At 36.7% G+C, this 22,053-nt stretch overlaps 1 protein-coding gene across 1 annotated transcript in view; it reads left to right on the plus strand.

Moving 5' to 3' along the window:
- The window catches only part of SEC24A (SEC24 homolog A, COPII coat complex component), a 65,548-nt gene that overhangs the window by 18,113 nt on the left and 25,382 nt on the right, over nt 1–22,053 (plus strand). The window contains exons 2-11 of the mRNA XM_011224518.3: nt 3,972–4,463; nt 9,322–9,492; nt 11,613–11,690; nt 12,277–12,437; nt 12,715–12,887; nt 13,733–13,835; nt 15,032–15,158; nt 17,189–17,298; nt 18,932–19,044; nt 20,784–20,902. Coding sequence (XP_011222820.2) covers nt 3,972–4,463; nt 9,322–9,492; nt 11,613–11,690; nt 12,277–12,437; nt 12,715–12,887; nt 13,733–13,835; nt 15,032–15,158; nt 17,189–17,298; nt 18,932–19,044; nt 20,784–20,902 — 1,647 coding nt within the window. The remainder of the gene's footprint in view (nt 1–3,971; nt 4,464–9,321; nt 9,493–11,612; nt 11,691–12,276; nt 12,438–12,714; nt 12,888–13,732; nt 13,836–15,031; nt 15,159–17,188; nt 17,299–18,931; nt 19,045–20,783; nt 20,903–22,053) is intronic.

The raw sequence follows: 22,053 nt of genomic DNA on the forward strand, positions 1-22,053 counted from the left end.
GGGATGTACTTTGAGACTATTTAGGGGCACTTGGGTGGCTCAGACAGTTAAGCATCTGATCCTTTTTTTTTTTTTTTGTAAGATATTGTTTATTTATTTGAGCGAGACAGATTATGAGTGGGGTATGGGTAGGGAGAGGGACAAGCACACTCCTTGCTGACCAGGGAGTCTGATGCGGGGCTCAGTCCCAGGACCCTGAGATCATGACCTGAGCTGAAGACAGACATTTAACCAACTGAGCCACCCAGGCACTCCAGGCATCTGACTCTTTTTTTTTTTTTTTAAGATTATTTATTTATTTATTTGACAGAGAGACAGCCAGTGAGAGGGGGAACACAAGCAGGAGGAGTGGGAGAGGAAGAGGCTCCCGGAGGATGAACCTGACGTGGGGCTCAATCCCAGAACGCTGAGATCATGCCCTGAACCAAAGGCAGACGCTTAACGACTGAGCCACCCAGGCGCCCCCAGGCATCTGACTCTTGATTTCAGTTCAGGTCTTGATCTCAGGGTTGTGAGTTTGAGCCCTATGTTGTTCTCCAGGCTGGGCATGGCGCCTACTTAAAAAAAAAAAATCACTGATAGAGACTATATAAATATTTCATTCCTTGTTAGACTTTTAATTCATTAATTTATATTGGTATGGACTGTTTATTCAGTGGGTTATAATCCACTATTACTATTGTTTATTTTGAGTTTATGTTATCTCAGATTTGCCCTTTGAGTGCCCTTCAAACTGTCTTCTCTGTTTTCTTGTATTATCGTTCTTGGGTACTTCTTTGACTTCTGGCACAATAAGATATTGAAGGCTCGTCTTGTACTTTCTAAGCTCAGGGATCAGCCATGATTCCTTTTCGTGGAGAGAAAAGTATTTAGAAACCAAGATATTGTTCTAGATGTGATCGGAGCTATTAGAATGTCTCTGCTACCAGTCTCAGCAGACAGAATTAGGGAAACTACCTATTGATACATATATTGAAATCCATGAGTTTCAGCTGTAACTTCCAATGCAGACCCGCCATCGTTAGGTTCTTTCTAGTTTTCCCCTTTCCATATTTGTGACTCCCTTCTCAGAGAGTGAGAGGTCTTGCTTCCATTATCCTGTATGTATTTATTTGATCAGTTCTCCTGTGTGTAACCATTCTCCCACTGTTGCTGCTGCCGGGCTCTCATTCTATTCTACCTTCCCTCCGATGTGGATGCTTACACTTCCTCCCCACCCCCACGTCTTGTAGGACTGAATTTTTCAGGAAAGGGACTACTTTGCTTTTTAGCTTATTTATTAATTTAGATTTTATTTATTGATTTCTTTAGAGTGCGAGCGAGGGGAGGAGCAGAAGGAGAGAGAGAAAATCTTAAGCAGGCTCCACACTCAGTGTGGAGCGCCATGTGGGGCTTGTTCTCATGACCCTGGGGTCATGACCTGAGCTGAAATCAGGAGTGGACTGCTTAACCGACTGAGCTATCCAGGCATCCTTAGTTTATTTAAAAGTCTTGCTTTTAAGAATATCCAACATGGTGCCATATCATGGAATATATATATTTTTTACCTTTAAGGGATCCCATCAGGTGAATACTGTAGCATTTGAAGCTAGCTTTTATTACAGTTGATTCTCATATTTCTCCAAATAAAGTCCCTATCTTCATGGGCCATATGTTACAGTGAGGTGGAGAGACTATAAATAAATAACATAGTGTCATTTTAACACTAGAAAGAAAAATAAAGCAGGGTCAGAGGTGAAGCGAATGAGAGAGGTGCTATTTGAATTACAGTGTTCAGGTAGTGCTTCTTTGAGATTATCGAAGAGAGACCTGAGTAAAGACATTGAGTGAGATTATCTGGAGGAAGAGCATTCTTGGCAGAGTAAAAAGTGAAGAGCCCTATGGTAGGAGCATTATTTAAGCTTGTTGAAGAAACATTCAGGTGGGTGGGACTGGAGCTGAGCAGAGAGGAAAAGGAGTAGGAAATTGAATAGCTTGTTTATGAAGATCTTTGGCCGTTAAATGGAGTAACTGATGTCAGTTGACAGTAACTTTACCATATGCATTTATTAAACTCAAAGATGAGGGTCTTCATTATACATAAATATTTAAAGAGGGCCTGGGGCGCCTGGGTGGCTCAGTCAGTTAAGCGTCCAGCTCTTGATTTCCGTTCAGGTCATGATCTCAGAGTCATGAGATTGGGCTCCAGTTATGGCTCCAAGCTCAGCACAGAATCTGTTTGTCCCTCTCCCTCTACTCCTCCTTGTTCTCCTTCTCTCTTTCCCTCCCTCTCTCTCAGATAAATAAATAAATAAAATCTTAAAAAAAAAAAGGGGGCGCCTGGGTGGCACAGCGGTTGGGCGTCTGCCTTCGGCTCAGGGCGTGATCCCGGCGTTGTGGGATCGAGCCCCACATCAGGCTCTTCCGCTGTGAGCCTGCTTCTTCCTCTCCCACTCCCCCTGCTTGTGTTCCCTCTCTCGCTGGATGTCTCTATCTCTGTCCAATGAATAAATAAATAAAATCTTTAAAAAAAAAAAAAGAGGTACACACTCTACTGACTGAGCCACTCAGTGCTATCTTTTAAAAAATATTTATCTTGGGTCGCCTGGCTGGCTCAGTTAAGCATTTGCCTTTGGCTCAGGTCATGATCTCAGGGTCCTGGGCTTGAGCCCTGCATGGCTCCCTGCTCAGTGGGGAGTCTGCTTCTCCTTCTCCCTCTACCCTTCCTCCTGGCTTGTGCTCGTACTTGCTTGCTCTAAAATAAATAAAACCTTTTTAAAAAAGTATTTATCTGTTTCCTTTTATTGTCTCATTTTAGCCACAGGAATAACAGTATATTCCTGAGTAGAAGTGGTAGTTCTAGGGATTTTTTTATAACAGCTTTAAAATGTACAATTCAGTGATTTTAGTGTATTCACAGAGTTTTGTAAGTAGTGATGGTTATAATATTTTTATAATCCCTCAAAGAAACCCTATTCCTATTGGCAGTTACTCCCCATTCCCTCCTCCTTCCAGCCCCTGCAACCACAGATCTACCTCTGTGTCTGTGGATTTTGCTGTTCTGGACATTTTATATAAATGAATCATACAACATATGCTCTTTTGTAACTAGCATCTTCCACTCAGTATAATGTTTTCAAGGTTTATCTGTGTTGTAAAATGTCATCAATATTTCATTCCTTTTTATGACCAGATAATATCCCATCGTATAGATATGCCCTTTTGTTTATCTCTTTATCAGTTGATGGACATCTGGGTTGTTTGTACTTTTTGGCAATTATGAATAATGATGTTATGAACATTTGTGCATGTGTTTTTGTGTAGGGTAAGAGTGGAATTGCTGGATTATATAACTATGCTTAATACTTTGAGGAACTGCCAAACTGTTTTCCACTGTAGTTGCACCATTTTACACTTCTATTAGCAACGTGTGAGGGTTCCAGTTTCTCCACATTCTTTTTTTTTTTTAATTTTTTTTAATTTTTTTTTTTTTTTTATTCGACAGAGATAGAGACAGCCAGCCAAGAGAGGGAACACAAGCAGGGGGAGTGGGAGAGGAAGAAGCAGGCTCACAGCGGAAGAGCCTGATGTGGGGCTTGATCCCGCAATGCCGGGATCACACCCTGAGCCCAAGGCAGACGCCCAACCGCTGTGCCACCCAGGCACCCCCAGTTTCTCCACATTCTTATTAACACTAAAATGTTTACCGACTTTTTCATTTTAGTCATCCTACTTGCTGTGAGTGCCATCTCATTGTGGTTTTGATTTGCATTTCTCTAATGATTAATAATGTTTAGTGTTTTTGCATGTGCTTATTGGCCATTTGTATATCTCTTTGGAAATATATTTGAATGAATCTTTTCTTTATTTTTAAATTGGGCTATTTGTCTTTTTATTGTTGAATTGTAAGAGTACCATGTGTTTTACTGTATTTCTTAAAGTATTTTTATTGCTTTGTTTGCAAGACTAATTTTTCCTCCTCTTATTGGAAGGTCCTGTCCAAAATGCACTGATGTCTTCACAAGTGTCAGCGAACCAAGGATACAGTTCTCAGCTTCTGGGATCCTACTCTCATCTAATACCAGCAAAAACATTGAATCCAGTCTCTGGACAGTCTAATTATGGTGGTTCTCAGACTGCTTCTCCATTAAGTAATTATCAGGGACCTGGGCAGACTCTTTATAGACCACCTGTGGCTTCTAATCCAGTGACACCTTCACTTCACAGTGGTCCTGTTCCCCGAATGCCAGTACCTATTTCTCAGAACCCAGCTGCTACACCAATGCCTTCTGGTAGCTTTCTTCCTGGAGCCAACGTACAGACCCCTTTGAATTGGCAATATAACTATCCATCCACAGGATCACAGACAAACAATTGCCCTCGTGCATCATCCCAACCAACTGTATCTGGGAATACAAATTTGACAAGTCATCAATATGTTTCTTCTGGAGATCCTTCACTTCAAAACAACTTCATAAAATCAGGTAGAGTTCTTAATAAGAGTGCTTACTATGTAGAAATGGGAAAATTTTGCCTGTTTAGATGTTATAATTAGTATTTCAAGACTTAAAACCAAATGGAGGACTGTTCGTTTTCTAAATCATTGTTAATCTTTAAATCCTTAAATAAGTTACTTCTCTAACCTTAAAATCATGGGTTTGCTTCTTTCATTTGAAGGTATCCTCTGTGTTTCTTTGAGTCACCCATGATATTTTAGGGCATCCAGGTATGCATGCAGAACCACTTCCTTAAGGACTTGCCATTACTTTTATTAACTGGGTTCCATTTTAAGAAGCTCAATCCCTATGGTCTCTTTTTGGTCTTGATCTGAGGCTTGGGTTATCTTTTTGTTATGGCTTCGACAGTTTTGGTCCCCAGAAACTGTAGGATCCCGGAGGGGCAGGTCAGAACAGCCAATAACTTTTGTAGTGAGGAGTATTATTAGCAGAACTGCAGTCAGAAAGCAGTGGGCAGAGATTTATATTTATCTTTTCTTGTAAGAGTTTTATAGTTTTATCTCTCATATTTAGGTTTTTGACCAATTTGGAGTTAATTTTTTTTTTAAAGATTTTATTTATTTATTTGATAGAGATAGAGACAATCAGTGAGAGAGGGAACACAAGCAGGGGGAGTGGGAGAGGAAGAAGCAGGCTCCCAGCAGAGGAGCCTGACGTGGGGCTCGATCCCGTAACGCTGGGATCACGCCCTGAGCCGAAGGCAGACGCTTAACCACTGTGCCACCCAGGCGCCCCTGGAGTTAATTTTTGTGTATAGTTTGAGGTAGGGGTTCAACTTCATTCTTGTGCATGTGGATATACATTTGTCCCAGGACTATTTGATGGAAAGACTGTTCTTTCTTTCATTGAATGGTGTTGGCACCCTTATTGAAAATCAATTGATCATAAATATAAGGGTTTATTGTTGGACTCTGAATTCTTTTCTATTGATCTTTATCTTTATACCAGTACCAAACAACTTGATTACTGTAGGTTTGTAGTAAGCCTTGAATTTGGGAAGTATGACTCTTCCAACTTTTTCTTTCTTTCTTTCTTTCTTTCTTTCTTTCTTTCTTTCTTTCTTTCTTTCTTTCTTTTTTTTTAAAAGATCTTATTTACTTACTTGAGAGAGAGACAGAGAGAACATGAGCAGGGGAGAGGGGCAAAGAGAAAGGGAGAAGCAGACTCCCCATGAGCAGGGAGCCCCACGCAGGGCTCCATACCAGAGCCCCCGAGATCATGACCTGAGCTGAAGTCAGGTGCTTAACAGACTGAGCCACCTAGGTGCCCCTCCAACTTTGTTTTTCTTTATCAAGTTTGTTGTGGCTCTTCTGGGTCCCTTGGCATTTCCATAAGAATTTTAGGATTAGCTTGTCAATTTTTGCAAAGAAGGCACCTGGGATTTTGATTGGGATTGTGTGGATTTTGTACATCAGTTTGTATATCAAACTTTGATTGTATCTGGTTTACAAGTAAGTTCCTTTAACCATTTCACTGTTCTATTTAGCTCTCAAAATTAGTGTCTTTTACACCTAACAAAATTAATAGTGTTACTTGGAAAAGAATTTAAAATTCTGTATTGAGATCTGCAGGTTGATTCTGTTCAGCCAACATCCTCAAGGAAATGAACTAGTAAAAGCTTCCAAATGAAGTAATAGTATCAATAGTTACCTTGTATATGTATTTCTGTATACTACATATATTTCAACTGCTGAAACTATTTTTCTTAGCTTCTGATCAGTTATTGTCTCCAGTGAATACATTTTGCATTACGGCCTATAAAGGTTAAAGTTGCTTCTAGAAATTTGGTTTCTTTGTAGAAAGCTTCTGATCTGCAATTTTAAAATTGAGATCCATCTGGTTACTTTTATTCTTTTTCATTTGGCACCATGAGTGGGCATCAGTCACCTGAAATTTATGAATTTTCATCTCATTATTGGTAATTATAGGTAACAGTTATTGAATGTTTTTATTTTCCAGCACTTTGCCAAACTTTTATATGTGGTATCTTATTTAATCTTCACAATAGTCTCTTTTACAGATAAGAAATAAGGCTTGAATACTTTGCCCAAAGCCATAAGAAAATAGTTTGGGAAAAGCTGCTGTTTAAAAGCTATTTAAGAGTAGGTGTAGCTTCTCATTAAAAAGCACCTCATCAATAATCTGAAAATTTTTTGGCTATCACAAGCCCTTGGGTAGAGGGCTGTACCACATATGTGGTGAAAGAGACATAAGTAAGTGACAAAACTTACAAAGTTTCTCATATAAAAGAAGGGGGAAGAAAGATACATAAACTAAGAAAATGAACCTTAAATAAATATATGACTACCCTGTTTTTTTCTTAGATACTTCTAAATAAATTCCTCTTTTTTTACCTTCATTTTTTTTTTTTAAAGATTTTATTTATTTATTTGACAGAGAGAGACAGCCAGTGAGAGAGGGAACACGCAGGGGGAGTGGGAGAGGAAGAAGCAGGCTCCCAGCGGAGAAGCCTGATGTGGGGCGTGATCCCAGATCCCAGAACGCTGGGATCACGCCCTGAGCGAAGGCAGACGCTTAACGACTGTGCCACCCAGGCGCCCCAACCTTCATTTTTTTTAACTCTTCATTGGTAGTAGGTGCCTGATTATCCGATCTCAAAACTGTATCTAGGTTATACTAAATTTTGAGTCCATGTATTAAATTTCTCTGACTTCCCCCCCCTTTTTAAAAGATTTTATTTATTTCAGAGAGAGCATGGAAGCATGAGCGGTGGGGGAGGGGTCAGAGGGAGAAGCAGACTCCCCGCTGAGCAGAGAGCCTGGTTAGGGGGCTCTCTCCCAGGACCCTGGGATCAGGACCTGAGCCAAAGGCAGACGCTTAACTGACTGAGCCACCCAGGAGCCAGATCTGACTTTTTTTTCCTGATAAGCCATCTTTTAACATCCTTACATTTGCTTTAGGGATCTCAGAGGGCAGGTTCTAAAACTCTAGCTATTAATGTTACAAATAAGAATTATTCAACTTGAGGGGCACCTGGGTGGCTCACTCGGTTACGCATCTGACTCTGTCTCAGCTCAGGTCTTGATCTCAGGGTCATGAGTTCAAGCTCTGTTAGGCTTCACACTGGGCTTGTAGCCTACTTAGAAAAGAAAAAGTTATTCAGCTTGAAAAAATGTCTACTTTATGAAATGTAGCATGTTATGGTTTCAGTTTTTTTTTTCTTAAACCTGTGAAAAATCTCTGTAAGCTTACTTGTATTTTGTTAAACATTAGGTTGTTACACCTTTGTGGCCAGATGTATCATATAATCTTGCTCATGCTGAGTTGGTAGTGTACCTTGTCCTTTTGTTCTTTTGACTTGTCTGTTTTGCCATGGGTATGTGTCAGTGCTTCCTTGATAAGGGAGTTAAATGGCAGTAATCTTTAACTTCAGTTGTCAACAGGGCAGTGATTTGTCTTGTTGGGAGCTATAAGGTTCAGTAATAACGATCATTTTTCATTTTGGCCCTGGAGAGTTGAACAGTATTGAAGAAGCATTGAAAATGTTCATACCTGGGTATCTTTATTCCCTTATAAAAATCACAAGGTTTTACAAATGCAGGTAAAATATAAGTAAAATTCATTTATTATCTATTTCACTTACAAATTCAGAGGATTAAAAATTCTAGAATGAAAAATTAAATCACATATTTATCAATAGTATTTTAGTAGATAAAATACTTTGTCAAATGAGAATGAGCAGGTAGTTATGGGTTTTGGAACTTTTTTTTTTTAAGATTTTATTTATTTATTTGACAGAGAGAGAGAGAGACAGGCAGCAAGAGAGGGAACACAAGCAGGGGGAGTGGTAGAGGATGAAGCAGGCTCCCAGCGGAGGAGCCTGATGTGGGGCTCGATCCCAGAATGCCAGGATCATGCCCTGAGCCACCCAGGCACCCCTGGAACTTCTGATATCACAGAGAATTTCCCCAAAAGTAACTGATAATGTTTTCACACTCATCATGTTACTGTCCTGATAGAAAACTGGTGAAAACAAGGCAGCAAGATACTGATAGATACAAGGACAGTTACCATGTCATTCTTAGTTTAGTTTGATGGGTAGTGTTCAACTTCTCAGATATCAGTGTTTTAATAAAGTATATACATTAACTCTGTATCCTTTCCTGATTTTTAATCCTAGGGAATGTTCTTTTTTCTTTTCTTTGTTTCCTTCCTCCATTCCTCCCTCCCTTCCTTCCCTTTTTTCTTTCTTTCTTTTTTTTTTTTTTCTGAGAGAGCATTGGTGAGCAGGGGAGTGGGACAGAGGAAGAGAGAGAGAGAGAACCTTAAGCAGGCTCCAGAGCTCATCACAGAACCCCATGTGGGGCTCGATTCCACGACCCTGAGATTATGACTCAAGACAAAACCAAGAGTTGGTCACTCAACTGACTGAGCCACCCAGGCGCCCCTAGTTTGTAATTTAGAAAGCTGTCAACCTAATTAATGTTAATTGAATGGACTATATTAATAGACCATTAATAACATTTATTCACGTTAATTTCTGTTAGAATATTTGACATGGCCTTGTTGAACCTTGTGACCAGTTAATAAAAATTAATAAACAGGTCATTGTATGTACCCTATAGGTGATTTGATGCTACTTTAATAATTGACAAATAAGAAGCATGGAAAAGAGACTTGTAAATGTATAAAGCATGCATATAAATTAAAAAGTCAGAAACCTGAGCAGGTAACATATTTCTGGTAATTTCTTAGTAATTTTAACTAAAAATGTAAATTTGGAAGTTACTCATATTTGGTAAAGGACTGTTTTGTCCTATTTCTTAGTTCTTAAGTGACTTGTGAAAAACTGATGTTTCTATAGGTTCTGCACCCCCTTTAGTGAACCCACCTCTGCCTGCCACTTTCCAACCAGGAGCTCCTCTTGGGCCCCCTCCAACTGGAGGACTACCTCCAGTGAGGGCACTCACTCCTCAGAAGTCATCACAAAGAGCTGTGCCCCAGCCCTCATTTAATTCAGCTGTCAGCCAAGAAGGTAAGCAAGGCAAAACCAAGTCAGATCCTAAAGTTTTGACCCGGGGTGGAAGGATGAATATTACTTGAATTCCTTGCATTCGGATAATATTTTTTCCAGAAAATTTAGTTGTTTCAGTTAAGGAAGGCCTTCAGGCATTTAAAGTTTAAAAAAAGCTCCTTGGAATTCTGCTGCCCTGTATTGGGCCTCGCATTTGGAAGCTACTGCTGTTAACTTCTTTTGTTGCTGGGCAGATTTTAACAATCATGGCTCTAAAGTTAGGTACCTTTTGGCAGAGGAAGGTAGGAGGAGAATTTCTGCTTTTCTGGGCGTGGTGTTAGAACTGTCCTTTTAATATGTTGGCTCTTTTCCATGTTCTGGTATTATTATAAATGCTAACAAATATTTATCAACCTAAATAAAAAGTAAAATATGCAAGCATTTTGAAGTTGTATATAAACAATAAAATGTTTTAAAGCATTGTCTTCAGATATAACTTTAAAATACAAGTTTATTAGTTTAAACAGTATATTTTGTCGAGTAAGAAATTGATTTTAGCAATAACCTAACCAATGCAGCAAAATGTGGAAATAGGAAAACAGGAAGGAAAAATCCGCTGACCATATCCTACTATTGAATACAATCAATATTTTTGTTTTTTCTTCTAGCATTTCCTTTTTTATTATGATATAGTATTATACTTATTTAGTATTATATTTTTTAGTATTATATTTAGTATTATATAACCTGTGAATAGTTTGAAAAGAATGGTGTTAAAACGAGTAACAAAATGATAATGTCCCACTGTTTGCACATTATAACTTTGAAAATCAAGCTATAATAAACAATTTGCGTTTTTAACCAACTAAAAATATGCCCAATGTTTTTGTTTACTTTTACAAACAGTTTTACTGAGGTTTTCTATATCAGTTCTTGTTTAAAGTCATGGTGGTCTTGAGAACTGGAAAGAAATTAACTGATTTATCAACTATTAAACTAACCTATATGGTGTTAAAAATGACTATTAAAGTTAGCATCCTTGTACTTAGAAGCTAGAAGTTGATGCTATTCACTAATTTTAGTTTCTTCTATCCCTGACTTAGAGCTCATAAATAGTAGAGGTACCTAGAAATAGATTTTAATTCTTCATAGCAGATGTCCCTGGCATTTATCTTTAATTCTTTAAATTGGAGGGAAAGCAAGTTAAGATTTTTGTTTTATTTTAGTAGCTGTTCCCTGGAATAAAGCAATCATTCTATTAACTTATATCAGCTTCAAATTAATTCTAGATTCCACTCTGTTCCTTATTTTGAAAAAGAAAAAGTATTTTTATCCTCATAATTTATTTTCTCTTTAAATAGTATTCATTTTGGTGACTTTTTTTCAGTGTGTACTGCTCTTTAGAGGTTTTTAATGCTGTCTCAACTGCTGAAATCTTTCATGTAGTATATAATTTTAAAGATTTTTTTTTTTTAATTTATTTGACAGAGACAGAGACAGCCANACAGAGATAGAGACAGCCAGCGAGAGAGGGAACACAAGCAGGGGGAGTGGGAGAGGAAGAAGCAGGCTCACAGCGGAGGAGCCTGATGTGGGGCTCGATCCCATAACGCCAGGATCATGCCCTGAGCCGAAGGCAAACGCTTAACCGCTATGCCACCCAGGCGCCCCATATAGTATATAATTTTAAACTGCACAAAGGACCATCCGTTTTAGAAGTTTGTAAAATTTTTTTTTGATTTATTTATTTATTTATTTATTTATTTGACAGAGATAGAAACAGCCAGCGAGAGAGGGAACACAAGCAGGGGGAGTGGGAGAGGAAGAAGCAGGCTCATAGCAGAGGAGCCTGATGTGGGGCTCGATCCCATAACGCCGGGATCACGCCCTGAGCCGAAGGCAGACGCTCAACCGCTGTGCCACCCAGGCGCCCCAGAAGTTTGTAAAATTTTAAAAAACTTTTATGTATTTTGTAAATTTAAAAATGTGCATTATTTGAAATTTTTATTTCAACATTTGCATTTTTCCTGGGGTTAAAGTATTTGGAAAGTTATCTTAAATTTTAGACATTAGTGTTCAAATTTTTCAGAAATTGTAATAATTGTTCTAGTTTAAATATTATTAATAAACTTCCTTTTTAGGTATTACATCAAATACCAATAATGGATCTTTGGTGGTTCACAATAGTTATGATGAAATTGAAGGCGGTGGCTTCTTGGGTGAGATGCTATGAAAGTTGTTTTTTGTTTTTTTGTGTGTTTGTGTGTTTTTGTTTTGTTTTAGTATGTGTTCATTATAGGAAACAGTGAAGAAAACTTCATACTCATGTCACATAGCAATACCTCATGGTAGCATTTTTTATCTCCTTTCCTTTAGATTTTTTTTTTTTTCCTTTCAGGATTGGGATCATGGGCTTTATTATTATGCTCTGGCTATAGAGTATTTTTATCAATTAAATATATTTAAATATATTTAATCAGTTGAACATTAATATTCTTTCATTGATGTTTTGAATTAGAATTTTAGTCTGAGTATAAGGTTTAGTAAATGATATAAAAGTAAATTAACCCATACCAAGCTAATTTTTTTCATACAAACTTATTTTTATGTGTTTCTGGTTATAGTCTACATTAACTAGATTTTAATCATTGCTATTACTTTGTTAGTAGTGTTTATTTTGCAAATTTGATAAATGAAAGTATTAAATTACCCAAAGGATTTTAGAGGCATAATTAAATGGATATATGTGTTTATTTAAAGTATTCTGGAGTATAAAATAGAACTTAAAAGTTACCTTGTTTCTAGCAACACCACAGCATACTAACAAGAATCCCACAATGAGCCGAAGTGTTGGGTATTCATATCCCTCCTTACCACCTGGTTATCAGAACACAGCACCACCTAGTACAACTGGAATGCCACCCTCTTCCCTGAATTACTCAAGTGGGCCACAGGGCTTTACTCAGGTAACCTTTTTTTTTTTTTTTTTAAACCAGTTTTCCATCTCTTGATTTAAACTGTGTAGACATAAAAGTTTTAGGAAGGTGTAATTAATACTTTTAACCAATTAAAATAATGGATAGTCCATAGACTTGTTTTATTATATATCCCCAGAACCGAAAAAATTGACCAGGAAATCTAGATTAGTTTTGTTAATTAGAGCAAAATTAACCAAGTCCTTACATACTGTTTTCAAGTGAAAACATTTTAAAGGCTACTTATTTTGAAATTATGTATGTTTAGACTCCCTTAGGTGCTAATCATTTAACTGCAAGCATGAGTGGATTAAGTCTACATCCAGAGGGGCTAAGAGTTATCAATCTTCTTCAAGAAAGAAACATGCTTCCAGCAACACCTTTGCAGCCTCCTGTTCCAAATTTGCATGAAGATATCCAGAAACTCAATTGCAACCCAGAGTAAGACTTCAAATAGTGTTTCTTACTAAGAATGACATTTTATTCTAAAAGTTTTGGATTTTTTTTTGGAGCTTCATGTATTATGAACAAGCAGTACAAACATTAATTTATGAAAATAGTTTTGCATGCAGGAAAAAGAACTTTGTTAATTGCTTACTTGATATTTGAAATATTCTAACTCAAAAAATAGGGTTGTAACTTCTAAGCGATGACTGCTCTTATCAGCTGTAATGGGACTATGACGCTCATTATCATTGTGGTGAATACATTATTTTTTTTAAAGTCCAGTGTATGGGGATTTGATTCTACATAATCCTTTATTTGCTCTCATTTTAAATTATTTTTCATAACAAACATAATAACTCATTTGTCCCTTAAAATGGATTAGTTTAAATATATGTGGTGATGACTTTCTGATAAATTGAATTTTGTTATTTTTAAATGGTCTTTTTAGAACCTTCAACAGAACTGATCTTTTCATTAATAAACTTAAACTTGCGTTTGTACATTTGTGTCATCACCTTTTAATTCCAGTGTAATCTGGATTTATATAAAGAAAAATAAGTCATTTGTTAGTCTGGACTGTCCTATGCACAAGCCAAGCCAAGAAAAGACTGTATTTTAGTTATATAATACTGGGTTGTAACTGTCCAGCCTCTTTTTCTGAATAGAACTTAAATATTTAAGGAGATAAAATTTGAGAGGGTCTGTTGAAAAGTTTCTTTGTAATTTGATCCACTGTTAAAATGTCTACCTTTCACGTCTTCTTTTTGTCCAAAAATAATCATAGCAACAATTGACACATGATTCTTTTTTTATGATACATGGTTTTTACTTTGATATAGGTTATTTCGATGTACGCTGACGAGCATCCCTCAGACTCAGGCCTTACTGAATAAAGCCAAACTTCCTTTGGGACTGCTGCTTCATCCTTTCAAAGACCTAGTGGTATGTTTCACTAATGAAAGTAAATGTCTAATGGAAAATTATCTTGGTGGTGAGGAATTTTCTACAGTAGTGCAAGAATCACATGTAGAATTTATCTGTGCTATCTTTAGGAATTTGACCATTGACAGGTTCCTTTGTAATTCAGCCATCACTTTTATTACCATACACTTCAAAATGAGGTTGAATAAGCCTATTTTTGAAAAATTCAAGAGATACTGAAAGAAAATAAATAAATGAACCGTGCTATTTTAAAAAGTTATAAATTGGGGCGCCTGGGTGGCTCAGTCGTTAAGCATCTGCCTTCGGCTCAGGGCGTGATCCCGGCGTTATGGGATCGAGCCCCACATCAGGCTCCTCCGCTAGGAGCCTGCTTCTTCCTCTCCCACTCCCCCTGCTTGTGTTCCCTCTCTCACTGGCTGTCTCTCTCTGTCAAATAAATAAATAAATAAATTCTTAAAAAAAAAGTTATAAATTATTTGCCCGTTTGAAATAATGTACCCAGTCTCCCAGTTCTGCCATTCTTGTAATGAATTTGTTGCTTTAGAAAGAAACTGTTTCTTCCGCTCAAAGGGGAAAAAGAAAGAAGCCCTTCCACTTTTGTCATAAGGCTCTGGGACCTTGACATACCCTTGAGAGGTTCAGTACATAAGTGACTATCCCAAAACAAATTTATATTAAGACTAGAACTTCTAATATGTACTATAAACTTTAAATAGGAGCATAATTGCAAAGTTTAATTGAATACTTACATATAATTTACCCTTACCTTACTTTATGACAGTTCTTTAATGAGAACTTAGTAAGCCTCTTAATGGAAGATGAAGAAAATTCCTAATAATTTACTCGGTCATTTCATTGGTCTTAGAGTGTCGATCCTTACTTTACCATCCATCTCAAAAATACATTGGATATTTACCATGTTGGTTTTATAATATAAATGTTTAATGAGAAAATAAATACTTTCTCAAAGGCAGGATTTAATGAGAATATTTCTGAAGAAAAATAGTAGTTTTTAAAATCAATACATTTTAGCTACATAATTTTTTTGTGTGACAGTTTGGACACATCTTTTTACCCTTGGTTTTTTTCTCCAAAATTATAGTATCCTGGAAGTTACTTGAAAAGTATGATTTAGTATTTGGCCTTTAGATGTGATGATCACTGCCTTTAAAAAATTAGTTCTGGTTTTTTTTTAGCAATTGCCTGTGGTTACCTCCAGTACAATTGTGAGATGCCGCTCCTGCAGGACATATATCAACCCTTTTGTCAGCTTTCTGGATCAAAGGAGATGGAAGTGTAACTTATGTTACCGAGTCAATGATGGTATGTTTTTTTTAAAAACATTTACAAATTTCAGTTTATGTTGTAGGGAAAGCAGATAATACAAATGTGAAATTAAAAAAAAAAAAACCCTGTCTTACCTGTAATCCTTCCTCTCAGAGATAACTTCTGTTAACTTCTTTCTATACATTTATAGATACATACACATATGTATGTTTGTGTGTGTGTGTGTGTATATAAATAATTACATACTTTTTGAACAAAGATATAATACTCTGATACCACTTTTTTACATTTATTATATTTGGTATATAATAAATGGCCTATTTCATGGTATTATTTAAGCCTGTAATTTAAGAAATATTTTTATTTAGAAATTGTCCCATGCCTTTTCTCTAGGGTGAGAGAAAATAAGTCCACAGAATAGCTGCCATTAGCTTCATTCACTGCTGTATGAAGGGAGGTGGGCAGTGCTAGAAGGTTAGTTGAATGTAGTTTTTTTCAGTAATTGAGGAAGAGGAGATCTTTCAGAAGCTGCTTACAGTCTATGTTTAAGGAATATTATCTAACCGATAGCACTTTATTAGGATTAGGGAAGAAAAAGGGTATGCTGATATCCACATTGAAACTTAGGTCTCTGGGTACCTGGCTAGCTCAGTCGGCGGAGCATGTGACTCTTATTTTGGGGTCAGTGAGTTCAAGCCCCACGTTGGACATAGAGCTTACTTTAAAAAATTTAAAAAGAATAAAAAGAAAACTGGTCTCTGTTTGAAAGGAAATTTCATCTGGCATTGGGAAATAGAGAATTTAAGAGATTTTTTTTTTTAAAGATTTTATTTATTTATTTGACAGAGATAGAGACAGCCAGCGAGAGAGGGAACACAAGCAGGGAGAGTGGGAAGGAAGAAGCAGGCTCCCAGCCGAGGAGCCCGATGTGGGACTCGATCCCAGAATGCCAGGATCATGCCCTGTGCCGAAGGCAGACGCTTAACGACTGCACCACCCAGGCGCCCCTAAGAGATTTTTAAAAAACCATTCTTAACGTTTTTTTTACAAGTAGAGTGAGCATGGAGTAAGAACATAATTTTTACTCTAATAATTTAGAAAATGTATGTATAGTGTTTTGTATGCCTTCAAAATCTTATGTATATATGCTTCAGTATGTGAAACAAAATTATAATAAAGGTAGAAGTGGCTTTAGTATGCAGCCCAGACCATTTCATGAACTATGGCTTACCCTTTAACATATGTAGGATTTTGAATTTCTTTCTTTCTTTTTTTTTTTTTTAAAGATTTTATTTATTTATTTGGCAGAGAGAGAGAGACAGCCAGCGAGAGAGGGAACACAAGCAAGGGGAGTGGGAGAGGAAGAAGCAGGCTCCCAGCAGAGGAGCCTGATGTGGGGCTCGATCCCAGAATGCCAGGATCATGCCCTGAGCCGAAGGCAGACGCTTAACGACTGAGCCACCCAGGCGCCCCAGGATTTTGAATTTCTAAACAGTTAATAGGAAGACAGGTGCAATGATAATTTAGAAAATACTCTTTGAGCACTAGTGTATTACAAGTGGTGGGTAACTGATGTTCCATAAAGGCCTCATTAATTAATGGAAGTCACTGAACCATTAAGCTTTTAGCTTTAGCTTGTAAAGTATTTTTACCATAGCTTTATAGGGGCAGCCACAGTCTGTACATTTTGTGGCAAATGTTAATATTTGTGTACCATAATGAAATTTAAGACAAAATTTAGTCTCACATTTAAGATAATAATTGGTATTTAATGAATTTTTATCGTCCTTTCAAGCTGTTTTAGGGAAAGCACTTTAGCAAGAATTAAGACAAAGAGTATATTAGAAAGTAGGAAGAGTAAAATCGCCGTGATTGGGGCTATAAAAGCAAGACATACTTAGTGCCATTGAGTGTGGGAAAACTTGAACTCAAGCAAAGTATATTTATCCTTCAGTATTTAGTCTATATTGGCTTATCTATAAATCCTCAAAATTAGAAAACAGCTAAATGCAAGATATATCAAACTTAATCCTTTCATTTTATCATTGTATGTTGTTGACTTATAGTTCCTGAGGAATTCATGTACAACCCTTTGACTAGAGTCTATGGAGAACCTCACAGAAGACCTGAAGTTCAAAATGCTACTATTGAGTTTATGGCTCCTTCAGAATACATGGTAAGCTTTCATTTTTTATGTAGCGTATTTATTTAACACTACGCTTTAAATAAAACATTGTAGCATCTTTTAACAAAATTTTATGTTTTTAAATTTTAGAAGTTATACTTGTTCATCATAAATGTAGTTAATTAATATATAAGGGTAAATCTGAAAAGTAAAAGTATATGTAAAATTTCACCTATGTTTCTTGCGCATCAATCCAGAAATTCGCATTGTAATACCAGGATCATATTTACTTTTAAGTCACATTCCAGTTTTCTTCTTCTAATAATGCTGTGATAAACATTCTCTTGCAAGTACTGTTACACCCTTGTATGAGTATCTGAGGTCTTGCATTTTTAAAATAATAATTATGCCTAACGTTTCATTAGCACTTTACATTTTATAAAGCACTTAGATATTTTTGATCATCACAAACAACTGTCTGAATTAAGCTAGGTGAATGCTGTTAATCCTGTTTTACAGATGTGAAAACAGACTTAGGTTAAGTGACTTGCCAAATATCTTTTAAGTAAGTGGGAGACCTTGCATAAAAATATGTGCCTTTTGATTTGGTTACTCTTTCACCATGCCGTAATTGCCTCTAAATAAAGGGAATATGAAGATAAGACTTAACATCAACTTTTTATATTTTATTTTACCTTGTTATGTTTTTGTGGGGTAATTTCTTTCTGGGCAGCAATGGGAAATAGAAATTATGAGGGTTCATTTTCTTTTCACCGCAGAAAAGTTCAGTGTAGAAGACAGTTTTGTGACACTTAAATGGTAGGTAATAGTTTTCCCTAGTGTGGCTGTCTCTTTGTTAAATTAAAGCCAAAAAATCAGAAGTAGCATTTGTTCTTTTGTATTGGGCTCCTGGGGTGTCTTTTATCTTCCAGGTTTTGCAAAACTGACTTCCTTTAAATTTGTAAACTTGCCTGTTGTGAGATGTTTTGCTCCTTCTTTGCTTATCTCTTTGGTGACAGATGCTATGAATTCGGCAAGAGGTCTGTGCAAAAAATATAAAAGTTAGTACACTCAAAAAAAAAAATTAGTACACTACATGTCCACTTCTCAACATGGTTATTTGATGCTTTTTACTGAATTGAGGGCAAATCTTTGAGTTTGGAATTATAAAATATAGTTGTACATTTTTATGGATCTTGACTAAAATGCGTTGGTTAAGGAAGCAGCTCAGGCTAACTTGATTTGTCACTTTCACAATTGTAATTTCCCTAAATTGTGAAATATAGTGTACATATGGAAAAGTCTATAAAACAAATGTGTAAGTTACCAAATAATTATAAATGCCTGTGTTAGCACCATGCCCGTCAGAAATTGAAGACTGCCAGTACTCCTTGAAGCCCTCTGACTACGTTTTCTCTCCTTGTCCTAGAGAAAAACTGTTCTGACTTAGGGCAATCACATCTTCATTTTTCTTTTTCTAACTTTGCATCTGACAACAATATAATATAGTTTTGCATATTTTTAAAATTCCTATTATTTCTGTATTATTTTCTTAACCCATTATTATTTATTAGTAGTCTCCATTTAATCTGTAAATAATGTTTATTGTTTTATTGTAGGTGGATTGGACGGATGGTAAGTTTAGATTTAATCCTGTTAAATGTCTTTAATGTCTTTTCTTCAGTTACGACCACCTCAGCCTCCAGTGTACCTCTTTGTATTTGATGTATCTCACAATGCAGTTGAAACTGGATACTTGAATTCAGTTTGCCAGAGTTTGTTGGACAATCTGGATTTGTAAGTATTTGAAACTGGTAGTGTTTGCAAAATGAATAAGTAGTTTCAAAATACAAAAAATGCTATATAATTATGTTCTAAATGTCCATTTAAATTGGTTTGTTAATTTCAGGCCTCACTCTCTCTGAGAAACATAAATTTATTTTAACTTTTTATTATGGAAAAATTTTAAATATGGTGTAAGTAGAAAGAATGTAGGAACTTCCAAGTACCCATCCCTCAATTTCAACATTTTTAGTGTTCATCTGTTCTTGTTTCATCTAATCCCTCCCATACACAAACACTTGTTTTCCCCTTGAGTATTTTCACTCAAATCTCAGTCAGCATATCTTCTTACCTATAAATAATTGCAATTATTTTTAACCCTAAGATAAAGGTCTCACGCCAAACAAAATTAGCAGTAATTCCATAATATGATTTTATACCTGGTTCAATTTTTGGTTTTGGTTGTGTCAGAAATGTCTTTATTGTAGGTTTGTTGAAATAAGAATCCAAACAGTGTGTACATGTTGCATTCAGTTTTCATATCTATTAAGTCTCTTAAAATATCTGTACTTTAAATGGTTCTTAGATACTTAGTGTAACTTATAAAAGCTAGCATGACTTTTCAGTGTAATGAAATATAGTGTTCTTGTGTGGTTTGGAAGAATGTGAAGGACCAGATCTTATCAGAAATGGGCTAAGTCCCTCACCTGGGCGGAAGGATCCTCCTTGTTCTTGCCAGCATTTGTATTTTAATGAACAACAAAAACGAAAACTAGTCTCTCTCCTTAAGAAACTGTAGGTCCACATATTTAAGTTCTATAAGACAAATACTTTTGCTGCTCTTAAGTTGAACAATATAAGAAGAGATTTGGGTAAACTTTTTAAAAGATGTGCAGTACCTTAATTTATATTATATTTTAGGGGCACATGGGTGGCTCAGTTGGTTAAGTGTCCAACTCTTTTTTTTTTTTTAATGNCTTAATTTATATTATATTTTAGGGGCACATGGGTGGCTCAGTTGGTTAAGTGTCCAACTCTTTTTTTTTTTTAATGCTTTTTTTTTTTTTTTAAGATTTTGTTTATTTATTTGACAGAGATAGATACAGCCAGCGAGAGAGGGAACACAAGCAGGGGGAGTGGGAGAGGAAGAAGCAGGCTCATGGCGGAGGAGCCTGACGTGGGGCTCGATCCCAGAACGCCGGGATCACGCCCTGAGCCGAAGGCAGATGCTTAATCGCTGTGCCACCCAGGCGCCCCTAAGTGTCCAACTCTTGATCTCAGCTCAGGTGTTGATCTCAGGGTCGTAAGTTCAGACCCTATGTTGGGCTCAAACATACTTATACACACATATATTGTATTTTAGAGTTGCTAAATGGTAATTTTTGAGCTGTTTTTGTTAAATTAAAATCATCTACAAAGTTCGCTATAACAACATGAAAAGGTTTGTATGTACTTTCAAGTATTTTTTTATATACCACTTCCCATGTGATTTATGTAACTTTATATAGGTGTAGTGAGTTTTGGATTGCTGTATTATTGCAGTGTCTTGTTGATTGTTTGGTTTATGCATAATGTTTTCACTTTGAGTAGGGTCTGTTTCATGCTAATTAAACATTGGGCAGATTAAGCATTTATTTGGGGACAATTTTCATAATACAAGAGTAGTCCTTTATATGTTAACTCTTCGCAGGTATTTATATATATATACGTATATGGAAAAACTTGCTGCAATACTTTTCTGAATTTGTTTGTAGGCTTCCTGGCAACACTAGGACAAAAATTGGCTTCATTACATTTGATAGTACAATCCACTTCTACAGTCTTCAAGAAGGTCTCTCTCAACCTCAGATGCTAATCGTTTCAGATATTGAAGGTATATAATATATACTTAAAATTATTGAAATGCCTTAGGAGTTTTATTTGACATTATGTATGTATGTATGGTGTATATATGACTGTACTATATTGAGGAAAAAGACCTTGAGTATAAAATCATGAGCGTATTGGAATTGTAAGAGTTCTTTATTAATCCCTCATTTTTACAGAAGAGAAAACAGTAATGGAGGTAAAGTGAATTTTGAGGCAACAAAAACAAGTTAATGTTCAAACTCAGATTAAATGTAGGTTTCTTTTTCCCTTCTCATTCATTCATTCAAAAAGTATTTGAAGAGAGACATAGAAGAGTAATGGAATAGAATAGAGGGCCTAGGAATGAACCTTCACATATATGCTGAACTGATTTTTTTTTAAAGATTTTATTTATTTATTTGACAGAGAGAACACAAGTAGGCAGAGCAGGAGGGAGAGGGAGAAGCAGGCTCCCCACTGTACAGAGAGTGCAACGTGGGGCTCAATCCCAGGACCCCGGGATCATGACCTGAGTCGAAGCGTTGGTTGCTTAACTGACTGAGCCATCCAGGGGCCCCTGATTTTTTTTTTTTTAAAGATTTTATTTATTTATTAGACAGAGATAGAGACAGCCAGCGAGAGAGGGAACACAAGCAGGGGGAGTGGGAGAGGAAGAAGCAGGCTCACAGCAGAGGAGCCCGACATGGGGCTCGATCCCATAACACCGGGATCACGCCCTGAGCCGAAGGCAGACGGCTAAGCTCTGGGCCACCCAGGCGCCCCCTGATTTTTTTTTTTTTTAAGAGGGAGGAAGAGTGCAGACATAAGTCCGGGGGTGGGGGGTGCAGAGGGGGAGAGAGAGAATCCCAAGCAGTCTCCACGCCTAGTGTGGGGCCTGACATGGGGCTCGATCCCACAACCCTGAGATCATGACCTGAGCTAAAATCAAGAGTTGGACGCTTAACCAACTGAGCCACCCATGCATCCCTGTGCTGAACTGGTTTTTGACAAGGATACCAAGACTATTCAATGGGGAGAAGACAGTCTTTTCAACAAATGGTCCTGGGAAAGGTAAATATGCAAAAGAATGAAGTTGGACCCTCACCTTAAAGCATATTGAAAAGGAGAGAGGGAGCACCTTTTAAAAAAAAAAAAAATTGAAAATCTTAAAAAAAA

This window comes from Ailuropoda melanoleuca, chromosome 3 (genome assembly GCF_002007445.2).
Source record: "Ailuropoda melanoleuca isolate Jingjing chromosome 3, ASM200744v2, whole genome shotgun sequence".
NCBI lineage: Eukaryota > Metazoa > Chordata > Mammalia > Carnivora > Ursidae > Ailuropoda > Ailuropoda melanoleuca.